At 40.3% G+C, this 21,383-nt stretch overlaps 1 protein-coding gene across 6 annotated transcripts in view; it reads left to right on the top strand.

Moving 5' to 3' along the window:
• Window positions 1-21,383, top strand: part of TPK1 (thiamin pyrophosphokinase 1) — a 308,617-nt gene that overhangs the window by 107,644 nt on the left and 179,590 nt on the right. For all 6 annotated transcript variants that reach the window (XM_075083749.1, XM_075083751.1, XM_075083753.1 and 3 more), the window contains one exon: window positions 8,826-8,895. In XM_075083749.1, the coding sequence (XP_074939850.1) occupies window positions 8,826-8,895 (70 nt within the window). The remainder of the gene's footprint in view (window positions 1-8,825; window positions 8,896-21,383) is intronic.

Here is a 21,383-nt window from a genome sequence, read left to right as displayed (position 1 = left end):
AGAATTTTAAATTTTCAGGTGACAGGAACTAAGCCTTTTCAGTTTTAGACAAATTAAGGCTAGACCCATTTTAAATAGTTAAAAAGCCTTTTAGCAAGACCAGTGTCCAACTGCAAAGCAGAAAACCATTATGGACTGACAGATCTTTTGCTAAACAGCTGCTGATGACCAGAAGAGAGATGTCTGCAGTGTGCTGTACTTGGTATATAATAGCAGTTGCATGCAGTCCTGATAACACAAGTAGAAACACATGGGTGGGAGGGAATAGTTTGAGATGCAAATAGATCCCCTAGCTAGCAATCTGCAGCCATACCAAGCTATGGATTTGTTAAATGTATTTTTGCAGTTACTGCAGGACAACAGAGAAAAAGAGAAAGCACCGAGAATCATAGAATCATAGAATGTCCTCAGTTGAAAGGGACCCACGAGGATTATCAAGTCCAACTCCTGAATTATGCATTTTGTTGCTGGTAACTGGTATTTTTTATTAGTGCCGAGACAAAAATGTGTTAGCCAAATGTATCAAGCAAACAAAGCAATTCTTTGCATATCTACTATATGTTATCACATATATATTACTACCAGTGCTCCAAGTCATTAATTAAGCAGGGTTCTCTATGTATAGATTATGCTGGCAGGTTAATTATGGTTACCAGGTTACTGAATCAGTAAATGAATGAGGGAAACAGATTGCATACCTAGAAGAAGTTGCATAAAATTAGAAAAGTAAGAGAGGGGATGTACTAAGGCAGTTTAAGGGGAGATGTCATAAATGTGAATTTAGGCAAAAACATAGATTAATTTCAAGATCCGTTTGAAAAAAGAAAAAATACTTTAAATGCTAATTGCAAGGGATAATAGAATAGGAATAATAATAGGAATAATTAAGTTGTGCTTTTCTTCCCCAGGTATTGGGATTGTGTATAAATGTATACCCTTTTTATGCCCTCATCTTACTCAGTCTGCAAGAGGTGCATCTGTTCTGTAGAGTCTTCTATCCTACCTGAATCCGCAGGCCTACTGAAGATGTGATGAAATACTTCTGCAAAAAGCTGCAGGACTAGTTAGCTCAGAGGCAAGACCTTCCTTTTTGTGTTTGATATGCTGTTCCTATCCTGTCTCACAGTGACAGGAAGCTATTTATATTTGCCAAGAGAGTAAATATAAATATAATATAAATTGTTTCCATTATTTTTGTTGTGTTAGAATAATTTTTGTAAAAACATATTCACTAATAATTAGCCCTAAAATTGGCCCCTCAATTTTAGTCAGTAAAGGGAAATAATTCACTGCTTCCTAGCAGAAGAGGTGCCATTTAAAACGAAGGACATAGCTCAGAAAGACTTTGCTTTCTTCATTCACGTTGGCTATGATAAATTCCTTCAGAGAGATCATGGGCTGATAATACGCTCTTGGTGTAACTCTTCCTCAGCATAGGTGGAGCTGAAAGGTATTTATTCTTGCTGTAATTTCAAGCACTACTGGACTGAATATATGTTGCTCCCAATAACTTGGGTAGCAATAATTGACAGTGGCATTGAGTTCCCCCTTCTGTACTCTTCCACTAAGCAGCACAATGGAACAGTTGATTTTTTTGGTTATGTCTCCATTCCTTAATTCACTGAATGACACTGGAGTTATATCAGAAAGGAATCTGACAAAAAAGGCAGTAATTTGACAGGCAGAGCTATTTTTGAGGTGAGGAGCTTAACACAGAATATTCAGGTTGGAAAGGTTGTAATTTGTGGTAATGCCAAGGACTGCGATTTGCACACTGAGCTAGTGCTGCAGTGCACTTGTGCCCTTGTGCTGTTTCTTCTAATACCAAAAGCATGAAATGGAGCCTTGAGGCTCTCCAGCTGAGCAGAGTGGTCAAGGACATGGGTCTCCCCTGCTTACAATTGTGCTGGCTGAAAAAGCTACTGCTCCCAATTGCATATCACAGTACCTTTGCTGGAGGTGTTTGTCCTCCTGACCCATCAGAACTCAGTGAGCTACTTGGATTCACCATTCCTTAGTCTGGCTCAGTTCACAGAGGCAGGATTAAATAAAAGCCTTTAGATAATGTCTTAACTGACTTAGTTCTTTCTGACATACATAAGCTAGAGAGTACTTCCATGTGCAGCACACCTGGCAAATTTATGGGGCCTCCAATAATGGGATAGTAACCTTTGGGTCAGAAGAGAAGGTGTGTGCAGGACCTTCTGTGTTCTGTCTGACCACTTAAGTTATTCTTCCCTCTATAAACACCACCATCCATTTAGGTTGCCCAGGAGGTTATTCATAGAATGTCCTCAGTTGGAAGGGACCCACAAGGATTCCACAAGTCCCAGCTCCTGGCTCTGCACAGGACAACCCCAAAATTCACACCATATCTCTGAGGGCATTGTCCAAGTGCTTCTTGAATATTGTCAGACTTGGCACTGTGACTACCTTCCCAGGAGCCTGTTCCACTGCTCCACCGCCCTCTGGGTGAAGAACCTTTTCCTAATTGCCAACCTAAACCTCCCCTGGCACACCTTCCTGCCATTCCCTTGGGTCCTGTCACTGGTCACCAGAGAGAAGAGATCAGCACTTACCCCTCCTCCTCCCCTTGTGAGAAAGCTGTAGACTGCAATGAGGTCTCCCCTTAGTCTCGTCTCCTCTAGGCTGAATAAACCAAGTGACTTTGGCTGCTCTTGCACAGTTTCTCCTCTAAACCCTTCACCAAGTTCGTGGCGCTTCTCTGGACACTGTCTAGTAGTTTTATATCCTTAATGTACTGTGGCGCCCAAAACTGCACACAGTACTTGAGGTGAGGCTGCACCAGCAGAGAGTAGAGTGGGACAATCACCTCCCTTGACGGGCTGCAATACAGCGCTTGATGCATCCCAGGACACAGTTGGCCCTCTTGGCTGCCAGGGCACACTGTTGGCTCATGTTCCACTTGCTGTCAACCGGAACCCCCAGGTCCCTCTCTGCAGAGCTGCTCTCCAGCCTCTCGTTCCCCAGTGTGTATGTACATCCAGGGTTGCCATGCCCCAGGTGCAAAACCCGGCACTTGCCCTTGTTAAACTTCATACGATTGGTGATTACACAGCTCTGTAATTTGTCTAGATCCCTCTGCAGGGCCCCTCTGCCCTCAAGAGTGTCAACAGCTCCTCCCAATTTTGTGTCATGAGCAAACTGAACTAGCATTCCTTCCAGTCCTGCATCCAAGTCATTTATGAAGACATTAAAGAGTACCGGCCCCAAGACGGATCCCTGCAGAACCCCGCTAGTGACTGGCTGCCAGCCCAATGCAACCCCATTTACTATAACCCTTTGAGCCCAACCCATCAGCCAATTGCTCACCCATTGTATTACGTGTTTATCCAGCTGTGTGCTGGGCATTTGGTCCAGGAGGCTACTGTGAGAGACAGTATCAAAAGCTTTACTGAAATCCAAAAAGATTACATTGACTGGCTTCCCATGGTCAACTAGGTGGGTGATCTTGTCATAGAAAGAAATTAAATTTGTTAAGCAGGACTTTCCTCTCATGAACCTGTGCTGGCTGGGACCAATGACTCTGTTGTCTTTCAGGTGTTTTTCAGTAACTTCCAGAATAATCTTCTCCATAATTTTACCAGGCACAGAAGTGAGACTGACAGGCCTGTAGTTACAGGGGTCATCCCTGTTGCCCTTCTTGAAGACTGCGACAACGTTTGCCAGCTTCCAGTCAACTGGGACCTCTCCGGATTCCCAAAAGCATTGAAAAATCATTGAGAGAGGTCTCACTGTGACATAGGCCAGCTCTTTAATTACCGTTGGATGAATCCCATCAGGCCCCGTTGACTTATGGGGATCCAGCTGGAGAAGCATGTCCTGCACAAGTTTGGGGTCGACTGAGAGTTTATCATTCCCACAATCATTGTTCTCTAGCCCAGGGCTCTGGGGGTCCCAGCTCCCATCATCAATGTTGAAGACTGAGGCGAAGAAAGCTTTCAACATCTCTGCTTTGTCTATGTCCCTGTTTTTGAGGTGACCATGCTCATCAAGTAAGGGGCCAATGTTATTTCAGGCCTGCCTTTTTCAATTAACATATTTTAAAAAGGCCTTTTTATCGTCCCTTACAGTACTGGCCAGCTTCAACTCTAGTTGAGCTTTGGCCATGCAGATTTCTTCCCTACAGTGGCCGATAGCATCTCTGTAATCCTCCCATGTTGCTTGACCTTGCTTCCACTGGCCATATACTTTATTTTTTCTCCTTATTTCTAGAAGATCTCTGCTTAGCCAAGCCGGTCTTCTGCCTTGACTTCATACATTTTAGAATTGCCTGCTCCTGTGCTCTTAGGAGGTGGTACTTAAAAAGTGACTGAGGACCCCAGCACCTCCAAAAACTTTTCCCCAGGGGACCTTACTAAGTAGTTCCCTGAGCAACCTGATGTCTGTTCTCCTCATATCCAGAGTTGAGGTGTTGCTGGCAGTTTTCTTCCTGTTATCATAGATTTTAAACTTGACTGTTTCATGGTCACTGTGGCCAAGGCAGCCAGCAATCGCCATTTCACCCACAAGACCCTCCCTGTTAATAAGCAACAATCGAGGAAAGCACCTTTCCTGGTCAGTTCCATTAGCACCTGTACCAAGAAGTTGTCATCCAGATGGTTTAGGAACCTTCTGGACCTGTTTGTACCAGCTGTGTGGTATTCCCCGTTGACATCTGGCACTATAAGGCAGGGGCATCCCTTAGTTCCTTTAAGAATAACTCATCAGTGTTATCATACTGGCTGGGTGGCCTATAGTAGACTCGCATGACAACACCTGCTTTATTTGTCTGTCCCTTAATCCTTATCCAAGGCTCTCAACTGTGCCATTGCCAACTGCAAGTTCCATGCATTCCAGCTCCTCCACTACATGCAATGCCACCCTGCCGCCTCACCTGCCCTGCCTATCCCTTCTGAGGAGCCTGTAACCATCCATCATGGCACATCAGTCACAGAATTCATTCCACCAGGTTTCACTTATGCCAGTGATGGGACTGGGCCAAGGCTTCTAGCTCCTCTTGCTAGTTCCTCATGCTGCACATATTTGTGCAGAAGCACTTCAAGTGTGGTTCATTGTGCCCATCACCACATGAAACAGTCTGAAGAATCTCACTAGCACGCACCTCCTCAAACTTTGGCATGCCATCCCATTGCTTGTCACTGACTAGCCTGGTATTGTCCCTTTCCTTCTTTCAATGTAGTTTAAAGCTTTATCAATCAGCCCTGCTAGCTCCTGAGCAAAAACCCTTTTCCTCTTCTGAGAAAGGTGCATCCCATCAATAGCACCCCAAAACTTGTCTTTGACCCATGTGTGACCATTAGCACTGCATCCCTCTGCGTCACTTTCCACCTTTTCATTTGTTTTTTTCATCTGTTTAAATTGTAAACTTCTTGGAAGACAGTCTCTCTGTTTTCATGATGCCAAGCAAAACAAAGCCCGATCTTGTTCAGGTCCTTCAGTTTCTGCTGAAATAATTAATGAGGTTTCATGTGAGCTGTTGCAAAGTGCCTAGGGACTGCTAGATTTGCCTACACGGTTGCTGTGCTGCACCTTGGCCAAATTGTTGTTTGTAAAGCAATTTTGTCTCTAATATAAAAGACACTGTATAAAATCAGTTCCTATTATCTTTTCATAGAGAATTTTCTCTCTGAATTATAAGTTTAGAATTGCTGACTATCTCCTTAAACACTTTCAGATAATAATGATGCATGTTCTTCCAGCTAATATATATCATTACTTTTTATCAAGCAAGGCTTGTTTCATAGCTGTAGAAATAATATAATTTACTGGCCTCTAGCCAATCAGTTAATTACCTGCTAGTTACTGAAAGCACCTGGGGCTTTGGTTCATTCCAGTGTAAGCTATTAACTTGCTGGTAAGGGATCAGTACCTCATAAATAGTTTCTCTAAATAAGTTTACAATGCTGCTGAAATGTAATTTTAAAAAATTATTTATTCTTATCTATAAGAATAAATACGTGGGGGACAGCTTTAAATTTCAGTTATATAAGGTAACTATATTGATTGGAGATATCAAATAGTAGCCCCATATCCATGTGAACAGCATACAAGTGTCATAGACCTGTTACTTAGGCACCTTTAGGTTTTTGGGAGAATCTCAGTAGTTTTACATGTACCAGACTGATTGAAGACTGATTTGTTTTGTAATAATTAGTTTGTTTGGGTTTTTTGGTCTTCTTGTTTTAAAATAATAAGATCAGGTGAAGAGATCTTAGGCAGGCTTTGCTTATGGTAAGTCCATTGAGCTAAATTACAGTAGTTAAGGCTCTGGCTATTTTAAAGTAATTGAGACTAATAACAGACTCTTTAAGCTCTCTCTTTCTGTATCTCATCCCTTCTTTTTTCCCCCAGAAGTTATAAGCCGCTTATTTGTTTAAAACATGGGAGAATAGATGTAAAAATCACTGCTCTCAGAAGGAAAAAACTGGGGCTTTCTTTGGCCTGGGAAGATCTTTTAGGCAGGTTCTGTACCTGAAGTTAGAAAATAATTTTTCTGCAGCCTTCTTACAGTTTTGGTTATCAGAGTGTCTCAACTGATGAATTGCTTTTGTAGCTCAAGGGGAGAAAAGGGATTTTGTAATTGCTTAGGTCCTAGGCCTCACTTAGATGCCTTGTATCTGCTAAATAAACTGATGGACAGGATAGCTAATTTAAGGACAGGTATTACACACTCTTCTGGCAGTGGGCCATTACTAAATTCTATGTGAGGTGAATTCCCTGAGAGAACTTAACAAATATGCCCAGGTGAAAGGAATTACATTAATCCAGTTTCAGTTGTAACCTCAAGTGAGAGAGAAGTTAAAAGCTTCTAGCCAAGTATACTGGTCAAAAAGAGGTGGTTGTTCTTGTCTTGTGATGTTTATATTCATCAGGATGGATGAGGAACCTGGCAAGATCCTGAAGCAGTGAATCACCATGTAAGTGATGGTAGCTGGCCAGCTCCCATTATTTGTAAATGATCTCAGCTAATAAGATTTGTCAGGATCAAATCTGCTTGACCTTCCCTTGTTAATACGGGTCTGGATAGTGGCTTGATGGAGTGCGCGAAATAGGATGAGGAGTCAGAGAAGAGCACAGTTGTACAACAAGGCTGAGAGGGGGAGTGCTTGCCATAGTGAATACTGTAATACTATGGACAATAGAGAAGAGGGGTCACTGGGACAGGGACAGTGCTAGAAGAGATACTGGGGAGTGCAGTGCTAGTTTTCCTGCCCTGGACATTCTTGCAGCCTGCAGGAAAAAAGCTGCTGTATCCAAAGCTATCTGTGATGAACTGGTAGCTTTTGTGCTGCCCTGCTCTCTTCCTTTTTTCCAGAAAGCCACAGCCGAGGTCACATGGTACTGCATGGTGGATATACTCGTATAGAACATTCCCTGTGGTGGGAGTTCAGCAGCCAAATAAGAAAGAATGCCTTAAAGATGAGAGCAGATACAGAGATGAACTTTGCTGTCCCAATTTTGGCTAAGTTGACAGCTAAGGGAGAGAGGTGGATTGCCCACCTAATGAGTGCCAAAAGGAAAAATGTAGGTTTGTGTCATTGCTGAGAGGTGGTTCTGACTGAGAAATAAACACCAAAGCAAATTGGCTTTAGCTGAAAATTGGATTCTCAGCAGCAGGAAGTGCCTGATCTGATTGTTTATACCTTTTATTCTAAAACTTGGGCAGGCTGTTCCTTTTCTTTGTCTCCCGTCTTTTTCTCTTTCCCCTCTTCCACCATGATCCTCTGACTTCCAGCCCTCTCAGGTCTACCAATCAGTCTCTCTGCCTGCAGACCTGGAAGGAACACTCTGCTCTGGTGTAGAAGTGACAGCTGCTTTTATCTTGCCCATTGCAGTTATCTCACTTGTGCATCTCAGACCAAAACTGGTAAAGACTGCTAAGACAGGATGGTAATTTTGAATCTTTAATAGATTGTCATATTTAAAAAAATCTCATGGAAGAGCTGTGTGTTAGTTAAATGATGATTAATAGGGATGCCTGTGAATAAAATATACCAACTTATATCTGATTTTGTAGTAATAGTGTTAAGACTTTTCTCTGACTTAAGTCTATATAAGCAAAAGGATCAAAACAGAACAGCATGTCTGTGCTTGTTTAAATCAATTGGAATTAGCAGCATGTGCCTTTTGTGGTCCCCAAGTTATGTTGAAACACTGAAAATTATTGTGGTTTTGTTCCTTTTGTGCCTGGATGGTTCAAGATTTAAAGCCAAGAACTAACCCACCTGCTTTATATCAGATGATTCCAACAGTCTGTGGAACAGTATAGGAACTGTGGTACAGTTATCATTTTTGTGTGTGGAGGGGAAAAAAGAAAAAACTGGTATTGTCATGTTGTCATGCCTAACTATTTCCCTCCCCCCCACCCCCTCCATTTCGTATGCAAGTCATTATAGAGCCATCATTGTGAACTTTTTGCCTGGGTGATAAAATTGTTAGGTTTAAGGTGCAAGTTCCCACTTGTTTAGACAAGTACCTGCCTATGCATGGAGGATGGGCCCTCTTCAGGTTTTGAATACTTGACCCCCATGTAGTTCAAGCTGACTGGGCAGTAGGTTAGAATAGAAATAAGGTATTTGGAAAGTACGGTAGCACAGTCAGATGAAGATTGGCATTAGTCTGATAGAACCAGTTTAAATGTCTATTTAGAGAAACAAGGAAAATAATCAAGTATAGGAAGCTAAAAGCCATATGAGATCTCAAGTTTATTCGCTACACTGCAGTGAACAGTAATGGAGCAACTGGTTGTGGTTTTTTATTTATAATGCCAATACATTGATGTTCTGTTCCTTCCCTTGCAGCTGCACTGCGAGCTTGTGCTGATGGAGGTGCCAATCATCTCTATTATATCACAGAAGGAAGCCAAGACAGGTATGTTAACAATAAACTGGAAGTCGTTGAAGCCATCTCTTCTCAATGAAAGTAAAATATGGAGGAACAGGATCTCTGCAGTTACTGAAGTAGCTGCCTGCTCTGTGCATGGTACTTTAACAAAGAGTTGGAGGGGAAGAATGTAGTCTTAAAGTAAAAGTTAACTTAAAATTTCTTCCTTTGTCACCTGTGAGAAGTTTGATGGCTGAGATCTACAACTGCTACAACCATGACTGGAGTCTGTCAAGCACTACTTACTGTTGTAAGAGTATTTCTTCTGTAATCTTCTATTTCTCTTGTCCTAGTAGCTGCTCACAGAGTTACCTAATCTTGAATTCAAACACAAATCTGTTTGACTTGCAGCAAGCAGTTCTCGTTGATAATGGTGATGCTTTCCAAAGAACATTTTAGAGCTTTTATTTTACCTTCTCCTGTAACCCATTCATCTCTTCTGCACACCTTTATGTTCGTATTAAATAAATATAATTCAGGGGAAAATGGATGATTATACCTTGACTGAATAGTTCTTTCAGTCTTACATACTTGGCCCTTGGAGTATTCTTTTTCTCTATCTTTCTTATTCTCATCTTAATTGCTTTGGGTAGGTATATTTTACCTTCAGAGTGATTCTTTTGAAACAAAAAAAAGACCTGCATAATTTTGAATTTTGTCTTTAAAGAAATCATTCTGCTGGAAAGAATATTCATTTACTTCTGAAGTATTTTCTCTTAAATTCCCTGTCCAGTGTTATTAAAGAGCTGTCTGCTTGGTCTCTACTGACATGCTAATATTTTTTTTTAATGCTGTCTTAACCTTCTGTTTAAAACTCTATTTTATTCAAAGCTCTGCTATCTAATTGTGTTGTATCAAACCCTAAAAACTTTAGTCCTTTAATTCTAGAGAGATTATTATATCCAAGAGATATAAAGAACTTGATTGATATTTTGGGCTTGATTCTCAGTGACACCAAAGTGTCTTTCTGCTGCTCTGGCAGTGTGAAGAATCTTTTAGAATGAGAATAAATTACAACATTCTGGAAAAAGGATAGCTTGCAGTATGGGACTACTGTAGGGGTATCTTCCTTTGGAGATAAGTGAAGTAGCTGTTGCTATCTTGAAGGGTCCATTTCCAAATCCTAGAAAAATACAGGATTAGAAATGACCTCAAGAGATCCATCCTTCTTTCCCTCTGCTTTAACCTATCTGTTCCATTCCTGATGCATACCTAGTTAGCTGGTTCCTAAAAATCTTGAAGTGGGAGCCCCTCCCCCTCCCACCATTCAGTGTCCTCTGCTTTAGGCTAGAATATGCTCAGCTTGTTTGGTCATTCTGTATTGCTTATCTTTTCTTATTTCTCTTTTGGCCTCTCTTTGGTTGGTCCATATCCATCTTAGAGTGCTGTGGCTGAAGCTAGGCAAGATGGTCTACAGGAGACTTACTTAGTGCTGGACAATTCTTTAACTTGCTTCTGGTGTTAAGTTGGCCTATGCTGTTGAACGAAAAGCAGCAAGAGCAGATTCCACAGCCTGCCATTTCCTGCCTCCATCAGTCTCCTGTTTTCTCCATCAGTGTCTTGACTTATTTCTGTGCTGGAGTGGCTCACCTATTCCTATCAAGCAAAGGAAGCTCTCGCTTTCCTCTCTGTAGCACTGCGCAGACTGGCTTAGTAATGTGACTTCAGGTCATGAGGATAATGTATGTAAGATGTTATATGTCTTCATCTGTGTTTGTGGTGTCATTTTTATGATGTTTGGTTGTTTTCCCCATGAGTTTCTGTAAAAACTAGCTCGGCAAATCTGAATTGCAATTATTCTTGTTTAAAACATACAAACGAACCCAAGAAAACCTTCATTTTCATAACTACTTATGAGGAGAAATCATGCTATTTTTTTCAATGATGTGTTAAAACAAATTACCTTTTAGAGCAGGAGGGCTAGGGAGAGCAACCAAAAAGGGAGGATAACTTTTCGTTAGAGAGGCCTGTCTTTGGGAGCTGTCAATGTTGGGGACAGAGGAGAGGCAGGAGCAAAGAAGGGACGGATTCCTGTGCTCTGTGGCATTTTTCTCCCTGGCTCTACAGCCCAGAAAGGTTATTTTCCTTAGACTATGTTTCTTCTCTGTTAACATCAGTTCCCACTTAGAAATAAGGATTATTGCTAAACCGTTCTTGATTGCTAAACATTTGCAGCTAATCAGAGTTAAAGTTGGTTACTGATCTTTATGGGTGTTTTGCTCTGCCTTATTCTTGTCTGCTTTGCCTATCCTGTTGTGTATTTCCCTGAATCACTATGAAGCACTGTTAGGCACTTCAGAGTTAGGTTCTTGCTTATCTGTATCACACTACAGCAACTTCTTTCTCAACACTTTCTGATTAAATCTTAAGGCATCGATTAACCTGTGTGTCATTGGCTTTGGGGTATATGAAGGTGAAGATGCATCAAAAACTGTCATCGTATTGGCACCTGTGAAAACAATCATTAGTACTTGTGTCTCAGATGCTATTTTCCAGAGATGTCAAATGCATTGTGTACTCAGGTTTTGCAACATTAAGAGCTTCAGGTCAAAGAGGGGAGCAGTGGGCTCTGTAAGAGGAAGGATAATCCTATCATAAAAAATGCTGGCTTTCTGGGGTTCTGTTTAGCATTTCAGTATATCAGACCTCATGTATGACATGAGGTGGGTTGCCTACAATCACTAAGAACATCACTTTTGCTACACATCCAGTTTCTTTCTGTGAACCACATAAAGTATGAGAGTAGCAGTGAAACTGAAAAATGGTTGTGTATTGTGATGTAGCATTTTCTACATACAAAACATATATGAGGTGAACTTAGGTGAAGCACGAAAATGTAGTTGCTACTATATAATTCTTCTCTGAACTGGGCATGCAGGGAAGCAGCTCCAAGAAGCTCTGCATGTGTGTTTGAACATTAGGAACAAATTTTGTAAACATTTCCATTTGATGTAGCTGCTAATTTTCAAGCACGGACCTCAAAAAAGTCTTTTTAGAAGCAACTTATATTCAGAATTACAGATTGCAACATAAAGCTTATCTTTCAGTGACACCCCTCCTCCCCACTGAGGATTTAAATAAGCCATTCAGTCAGAATGAATCAAGGGTAATGATTGTGCAGGTGATGTTACTTCTTTAACTTGGATTTAACAAACTCCTCTATGTCCTAGGCTTCATGTTGAAAGCTAAAGTGGAAGATAGAAGTCTTAATTGTATAGCTTTTACAGCTTACACTTACTGAGTTTTGTGCTCATAAGTATCAGTGAATAAATATAGACTTATCACAAACTTTTCAATGCTGGCTACTCCTGAGGAGTTTCTTGTCCTTCACGTGCCTGGAAATGGTTTCTAGGATTAGCTGCTCCATCACTTTCCCAGGGATTGAGATGAGGCTGAGCAGCAGCCTGTAGTTCTTGGAGTCCTCTTTGCCCTTCTTTAAGACGGGAGTGACTTTTGTTTTGCTCCAAACTTCAGGGACTTCTGCCAGTCACCGTGATTGATCAACGGTTATCAAGAGTGGCCTTGCAATGACATCAGCCAGCTCCTTCAGCAGTCATGTGTGCATCCCATCTGGGTGCATGGACTTATATATGTCCATTTTGCTTAAGTATTCCCTGACCTGATCCTCCTCCACCGAGGGTACGTCTTTGTTGCTTCAGTCTTTCCCCCTGGTGTCTGATGCCTGGGATTCCCAAAAGCTGGTCTTGCCAGTAAAGACTGAGGCAAAGAAGGCATTCAGTACCTCAGCCTCCTCCGTGTTCAGTATAGCCAGGTCCCCTGTCTTGTTAAGCAAAGGACCCACATTTTTCCTAGACTTCCTTTTGTCACCTATGTACTTACAGAAGCCCTTCACATTATCTTTGACATCCCTGGCCATATTCAGTTCCCTTTGGGCTTTAGCTTGCCCAGCTTCGTCTGTTCCAGGTAGAGCTCCATGCGCTCCAGCTGCTCTCTCACATAATGGGCAACTCCTCCTCCTGATCTTCCCATCCTGTCTTTCCTAAAGAGCCTGCATCCCCGCATTGCAACACTTCGTCCATGTTTCTGTGATCCCAAAAAGGCCGTAGCTCCGCAACTGCACACAGATCTCTAGTTCATCATGCTGCATGTATTCTCCAGGGCTTTATTTTGCCTCAGAAGTTTGAAAAGGAAGCAATAGGCTTAGGCTTTGAATAGGAAGACTAAGCTAGTGTAAGTTTCATGAGGAAAAGTAGTTGCATATTTGCTTGTAAAGGTGGAAACAACTCATAGTCAAATTGTCTTTATATTTTGATTGCTTCATGTGTGCATTTTGGCAGTTAGTGAGAATTAGTGGTGCCGATTCACCAGCCATCTGGTCGTCTTTTTGTTGTCTAGTGTAATTGGATATTTATAACTTACACTGAATTTGCCGAATCTTAGAAACCACTGTCTCCATTGTCAAGACCATAATGAAAGAAACAACAGGCAACAACTAGCAATATGTAAAATGAGATCTTTTGTCTTGTTTCCTGAATAACCTTGTACTCATGGAAAAGTGGGTACCTAATAGGATTATAGAGTGAGAAATTCATATATACTTCACTGTGCTCCATATTGGTTTAGAAATAGGGTACTTATGAAGCTAATTAGCCATTGATGTAGCTTAATGTAGGGTTGAGAGGAATTCTTTGCTTGAACTCTTTGGATTAAACTGGATATTGTTTTTAAGCTATCTTATATTCAGGCAAAATGTAGGGCACTGATGCAGGAAACATTGAATGAGATTTTCTGAGTACAGAGTTATACTAGAAGAGTACAATGGTCTTTTCTTGTACTTAAAATCTATTCATTGTATGTTTTGGGGAGGATGTGAGATGGTTATACATGTGAAGCTTTTGCTTTATTAATGTTTATATAAGGATATGTTTCAGTAATGTGTAAAAAAAAATTGGCCTCTGAAACTGTAAGGTCAAAGCTATTTGAAATGGCTTTCCCATTTCAAATGATTGTGAAGAGTTCTTTGAATCAAGGGATTACAGTCTGAAAGCCAAGAAAGTTGAAAGCTGAGGCAGTCCTTTATTTGTCAAACGGCTTAAGGAAATCTTTTACATCAGACATTTTTTCCTGACCTAAAAACCATAGCAGTGTTTAAAGATCAAAATCAGGATCTTGAGTTCATCCTAGTAAATTCTGCAGGAGCGTTCAGAAAACCCATCCGTATCCACAGCCCACTCCTTTAGGAAATACCTGACTTGGGATCCATTTTTAAATCCTAGCTTACTTTAGAAAACTGCCAGGCATCAACAAATTTCAAAAAAAACCCAAAGCAGCTTGTCTCTTGGTGTTTGGAAAGATGAGTCCATTTCGGGTTACATAATGTGTTTGTTTCAGGTAGTGCAGATAAGACATTCTAAGGTACATTAAGATCATCTAGGTTTTGGCTTTTTTAATTGATATCTTCAATTGAATTACTTTCACTCGATTACATTGTCAAATACTTTTTTATTCCAGTAGCCATGCACTGTAAAAATAATTCAAAATTTGTTTCAGAAACAATGAAGAGTTGAGATATCAAGAGTTGAATATCAAGAGGTTCTCATAGATTTGATCTATGTTTAAATTTGATAAATTTAAACCAAGATTAGCTTCCTGTTTTGGGAGGTGTTTCCTGAAAGTACTAGGGCAATAACATCACTAGGCATATCAGGCTTATTGGGTCTCTGAATCAAATGCTCACAGAAATTATGAGAGGTGAAAATCATTGGTGCTTTTTTGTACTGCTGGATTCTTCTTCATATTAAACAGCAGTATAAAGCCAGACCAAGTGTATGTACTCTTCTGGAGTTATTGAGTAAGTCACTATAGTGCTTCATTTCTATTCAGTTAGTCATCAGGTGCTATAAAGAAACAATCTGGGGGTTACATAGCCATAGTTCGGATTCACTTGAGAATTTTTCTGTTTTCTAGATCACCTAAAGTGGAGATATATTTTGAGGGAGACACCAACAACCAGCTGTAAAAGCTGCTTTACGGCTAGGTTTACTTGGAGGTGCTTCTAATTGTATAAACCATAACAGAAAATGGACAAGGGCTTTTCCACCATCCCCTCAACCTGAAATCAAATAGCAAATTATCATCTGATTTAAAAAAAAAAAAAGGCATGTGTAAATATTAGCAGAATTTAGTTGAGATTGTTACCCTTTATGGTAAATTTGTTGTTTTTGCTAGTTAAGATGCAAATTGTAGAATAAGAGTGATATTTATAGCTAATAATGATGGGAAGTGACAGCATTGCCTGTTGTTGTGATTCCAGAAAGTTAGACATCTATTAGAAAGAAGGCTTAGTCTCATCGTACTCTTAGAGAAGCTATGAAATGGCTAGCTGTTCACCCCTGATGTACACGTGTGTACACAGATGTATGTGTGCCTTGTTTCTTTTATTTCAGGAGACTGCCTTAGTACGGACCGTGCTTTCCTTACAGGAGAAGAGTAAAAAAAAAAAAACAAACTGCTCTTAGGTAGAATTTCTGGATATGATTCACAAGTGGCAGAGGTAGATGTACCAGATTTCATCTAGAGTGAGAGTATTGCCTACTGGTTAAAATGAAGAACTGAGAATCAAGACCTTTGTTTTGCTCCCAGTTTGCTCAAAGTCATCCAGTGAGTCACCAAATCATCTCAGATTCTCAGTCACTCACCTTTAAAATGCAGTCAAATTGTCCTTAAGAAGGGCTAAAATGCTGTCCTTGTTCACATGGTCTCATTAGCGTTTCTGATATTTCCTTGTTAAAAGCTGAGACTATAAATGGGCCAGATATAATTCCTCCTGAAATCAGTATTTAATAAGGAATAGTAGGTCCTAGACGGAGACAGACTGTCTCCATTGGCACTCCAGATACCTGCACATTTTTGCATAAATCCACGGATTTTCTTTTTTCTTTTTTTGATACCTCAAAATATTCAAAGACGGCATTAGGACCCTGTTGTTTTAGCCACATCAACAGACCTAAGTGTGAGACACTGCTTTTCTGGAATGATCCTAAGGAGTGGGTGGGAAGGACCAGGACAAAAGTCTGGGGAGATGGAGTGATGAGCAAATACAAAACAGATGGACAGTTTGACACTGGCTGCCAGTGAGGTGCTCTGCCCATAAAACTGTGCTGTCCCACTAAGAGCACCATAAGCCAAGTTATAATTGCCAACCAGGAAAATAAAGGGTCACGATTTGTCCATAACAGTAATTCTGGAAAAAACAGGAAAAAAGTGGCTGAGGAAAGGACAATATAGGGACACCTTCAGTTAATCCCAGGTCTCTCAATCAGAGGGTTTGTACTGCTTCAACTTCTTCAAATAGCTGTATCTGTGCCCCTAGTGTACTGTAAGTAGAGGAATGTCATCTCCATCTGGGTGATTTCTGGCTTTATGACATGGTAAAAATCATTTATGGCCACCCCGATGCTAGAAGTTAGGACTCTGTAGTGATAAAATATCTGTGCATTGAGTCACTGCTGGAAAAAGCAGCTTGGAAAAGAGTCCTGAGCTGGCCTAAGAGCACTCTGCATTTTATAGCGTTTCGGTTCATTGTGCCTAAGGAGTAATTCTCAGGATCCAGGGAAAGCTGGCTCTGTGTGTAGCGTTAGGGTGAAATGTATGCCTGTGCTGCTTCTGGATCTCTGAATATCAATAGAAATGAAGGATTAGGCAGGCAATTATTTATTTTATGGAGCAATACTTTTTACAAGTGTTTGGGGTGGGCTGGGGGTAGGAGTTTTTCTGTGGTTGAAACAAAGCAAAACTGGAAAGTTCTTACAAGCCTCGAACTAGGGTAGGTCTTTGCTGCAGTAGTGCTTGTCACTTAAAATCTAAAATATGAACTTTATATTGAACATGGCAAGAGCGATCTTAGATTTGAAAGAAGCTCTGTTAAGACTAAGAAGAATGCCAAGATCAGCGTTAGTCTGGGAGCACAGAAATACATATGCTAACAATGCCTCTAAAATGAATGTTAATGACTTGAAAGTAGACTGAACTGCACTGTGTCCTTCAAAGATTTAGGTAGGGATTACTAGTGCTATAGCACCTGTTCACTTTTTCGGCTATTTTTTTAATAGTCTAGAAAATTGCTGGAGACTGCTGATATTCCAGGTGACTTCAAATTACAGAATATTACATAATGGACTGAAATCAAATAACATCCACAGATAAATTATTCAGATTAGTTTTTGCTGTCTCTAAAATGCTTTTTCAGTAAACTTATTATTGATTGTTGGAGCATATACATACTCTGGATATTTATTTCTTGGTTTTTTTCCCCTGTTCTTTTTCTTCAGTAGACTCTCCTCTCTTTTTATAAGTATGTGAAAAGTTCTGACTTTTAACAATTTGCATTCAAATAGGCACCTTTATTTTGAGAACAGATGATTGTATACTTCAAACCTGTTTAAATTTAGTGTTAGTGAAGACAGTAGCTTGCGAATGGAGGACTTTATGCATTACAGAATATAATGAGAAGTAAAACTTTAAAATATAAATCCATTTATCTTTAAACTATTTTTCCTAGTTCTTCTGCTAAGATTTTTTTTTTAATCTAATTGTATTCCAAGAGTGTTTCTGTTTTACAAATGGACTCTTTCAGCATTTCATTTTAAAATGGTTTGTGCCGCAGAAACATTTCACAGAAAGTGCTGTCAAGAGCAAGGAACTGTGTTCTCAAACTACGATCGAGGCTACTTATTACAGTTGAGAATAGTTAATAAATTAACTATTTAGGGGCAAGTGTTGAGTACTCTGTGCCTGCTTTGACAAGCTATGGAGCAAAAACTGCAGAACCAGTTGCAGTGTCATCCACGTGAAGGGCTGAGCATAGGTTATCAGTTGGACTAAGTAAGATTGGCAGGCAGCTCTACAGATTCCGTAATTGAAGACAAGAGGATTAATCCTTGGTAAGAAGCTAGAGCCCTGAGGCACCATAGAGCCAGTTTTATTCCACTGCCAGAATAATTTGCTCAACCATATGGATAATGTGTACAGTGGTACCTCCAAAGCTGCTCTCAGATACACTCGTATTCAGAGAAACTAAAATCTTCTCCTTCAACTCATAGCTCATATAAAGATCATACTCTTGAGTGTGCACACTTCTCCGGAAGCAACATACTACTTGCCTTATTTAGGTACCAGTCTGGGCTTTATTTTTGCAAAATGGGGGAGAAGAAGTCTTCTAATGCATGTATTTAGTTGTGTTTTAAAAGAAGAGGTAATTTGCTGTCTCTGTCTGGCATGCAAACTTGACTTTTAAAAAGGTTTAGGCAATGTACCTGAAAACCATAGTGAATGTCAATTATAGAGAAATGTAGAGAATTCTGAATTTTGAGCAAGGGAAGCAAGATCTTTTTGGATAACAAGTGAAATACAGGGGGCAGTGATGTTAAAAGGTAGTAAAAAGGCAGTTGGAAGTGGCATAAGCTGTACAGAAGTATCTTGCCTACCAATCCCATATAACTGAGCAGGATGGTGTCAGATCATGTGGCAGACGTGAAACTGATAAGGTAGTTTGGATCCAAGGTTAGAGTGTGTCTTAAAATAAATGGAGGTACAGGAAGGTCCACTGGGGTTGTCTTCTGATGCTTCTCTACCTGTGTGGGACATGCTGTATGAGAAAATCTGTAGTCTATCTGCTACCTGGTTTTGGTGTCTCTGCAGAACTGTGGACCAGTATCAGCACACCATTCAGCTCTGGCTCATTAGCCCAAGTAAGAAATTGAGAGTGATTGGACCAAAACATGCAGTAGGGTGGTTTCTGACACCAGAGGGAGCTTGTTCTGTATGCTGTAGGCAATGCCTTTACTTGCAAATATTTTCCATCTTACTTACCTTTTTGTAAGCACTTGTGTACATATAAACACCTCAAGAACAGATTAGCACTGCAAAGATATGCCTAGAAGAGTGAACTTTAGAGAAGAGAACAGTAGATGAAGGGCTAGATGACAATTCCAGAATACCACCAAAATACCTGTCTGATGTGAGTCAGTCTGATCATGAACACATTTGGAATAAACATACATCTGTACTGCAGTAATTCTTTTTACCTCAGATAGGTACATATGCATGTACTGTATAAAGAAAGTACCAAAATGGACTAAGGAAGAGGTGCATTCAAGTAAAAAGCTCACAGCTTTTTATTGTGTTGGGACTGATGTCCTGGTTTATTCCTCTGAATGGCAATGAATATTGAACTAAACTGACTGCAAAATAAAAAAAGGTCAAAGTAGTAATACTTGAGAATTAATACAGCTCACCATGGTTGAAACTTATGTTTTATTCTAGAGAGAAAAAACAACACAAAAGTGACCAGTGACTGTCTCTGTGGGCATACTGCATGCACATTCTGCTAGAAATTAGGTTTTGGTTTTGTTTGGGATTTTGAAATGCACATGGTGAATGAGGGAAAACTAAGATTCTATGCAGCTTTAGCAGAGTTTTTAATACAGGGTTTTGTTTTGTTGGTTTGTTTTTTTTTTTTCTTGCTTTCCTTTTTGGTGTTAGTTTTTCTTCTTTAGTGTCACAACACAGGAATAGATAAGGCCTGTGCTTGCCAAAGAGGGACCCAGATCAGTTTTTGCACAGGTTCAGGATCTTCTGTTGACTTAATTGGGAAGGGATTAAGCTCTAGATGTCTAAGCAATTACATCCTCTCCATACATTGCCCTGAATTCTTGCAAGGTAATTAATGTTTATGAGATGCATTACTTCTCCATGGTGATTGCAAGCAGGGAAACTGCCGTAGCTGGATCTAATGTTTTCAGCAACCTGGTACTGTTCCAACAGCCTGTCAAACGGATGGAGCAAGAGTGAGACTCTTACTGCTACTTTGTTGGTAACCAGAGACTGGAACATAATCCATTTTTATCCTTTGTGCATTAAGAAAACCCAAACACCGCCCCCACCCCCAGCCCAAAAAAGACCCCAACAACCAACAAAAACCAAAAAACAAAACCCGAACTTTTAGCAGTGTAAATAGCATTTGAATATCTATTAGTCTGATTTCAGATTTGAAGTAACATTGGCAGTAGTTGGAAATTGTTACTGCTTTTTGTATTCAGAATTACTTTGCGGTGCCTACACAGTGATCAAAATATTTAGCATAGTCTTTGGAAGTTGTAACGCTGGGAATTACATTCATCCTATAGCAATAAATTGTTTTTGGGCTACTAACTCTTGAGGGATATCCCACCTACACAAGCTGCTTGACTCTCAAACTGCCTGGCTTTCCCTGGTCATTAAGAAATTCCATCCGGAATGTGTCTCATTCAAGGTATCCATGTCATGTGGCTAATGGGAATGTGTAGATAAGACATTTTGTATCAGACAGAGTACACATGTGCATGCAGTTTGCACCATATTTCCTTCATTGTGTCTTTAAGCACCTTGATCTCTGTGTAAAAGGTATCTGGCATATAAAAAAGAATAGAAGCAGGAAGTAATCTTATAGCTGTTCCACCTTCATTTATTCGTTATAAACATTATGGATAAAGAAGAGGGACTGTCTGACTGAAGGAAGTACTAGAGATTTGCAGCTTGAGATGGGATTATCCCATTACTGTGGAAAGCGCTAATAGGATGCCAGTGAAAAAGATTGATAAGGATCAGTGGGTTAGAAAAGGTATATTTTTAGAGTGCCTGATGCACGAAACAGTGACACAGTGGGTAGCAATGGCAGTGGATAAAAGGCTGTGCCTTTGGACTTTCTCTGTCTTTTTCTTTGGTGTAAGAGACTGGTATCTGGTATTCAGGTGTACCTCAAAATGTTTGGCATGAGAATAGTAGGATTTTTATGTTGGCTTTTGTTTTTCTTTTTCTTTTTCTTTTTTTTTGTAAATTAAGCACATGTGTGGGTAGTAGAGTGGGTTGGTGTGTCCCCTGCCCCTGGTGTGTATTAAAGCCCAATGACATCGTTCAGCATGCTGATCAGCCAGCTGTGGGCGAGAGCATTGCTAGTGATTGTCACCTCCTCTGTGCAGAAGTGGAGTTACTCTGCAAGGGCTTAAAATCCTATGGTCTTTACGCACTGTTGCAACTGAACTCTGACTATCTCTGTTTCTTTTTCAGCAGGGCTTTTGCCTTGGTGTTTAGGAGAGCAAAACAGGTTAGGTGACAAGTCGGCCCAGGCATAATCTAAACAAAGCAAAAATTGGAAGGGAGGGAGAAAAACAGTGTACGAAGAAAAGGATGGGAAGGGAGTGAAAATGTTTTTGATACTAAAGCTGAAAAGGACAAAAGTTTCTGGAATAAACCAGGCTAATAACTCCAGTGGAGTGACATTATTCTGTCACAAGAACAAAAGAAAGGAAGGCTCTATAGTAGTAAAGACAAAAATGTGATTTGCCTCTGCAAGTTCCAGCAGTATCTGTGGGAGGATTGATGTTTTCTAATTTTATAAGCTGCAGCAGGCATGTTAAATGTTGGTGACAGATCAGCTTGGAATTGTGTGCATTAGGGTATTTTGAGTGGTGAGAGAA

Source organism: Phalacrocorax aristotelis, chromosome 2 (assembly GCF_949628215.1).
Source record: "Phalacrocorax aristotelis chromosome 2, bGulAri2.1, whole genome shotgun sequence".
NCBI lineage: Eukaryota > Metazoa > Chordata > Aves > Suliformes > Phalacrocoracidae > Phalacrocorax > Phalacrocorax aristotelis.
The sequence above is the reverse complement of the archived record's forward strand: the minus strand, read 5'-3'. Positions and strand labels throughout refer to the sequence as shown.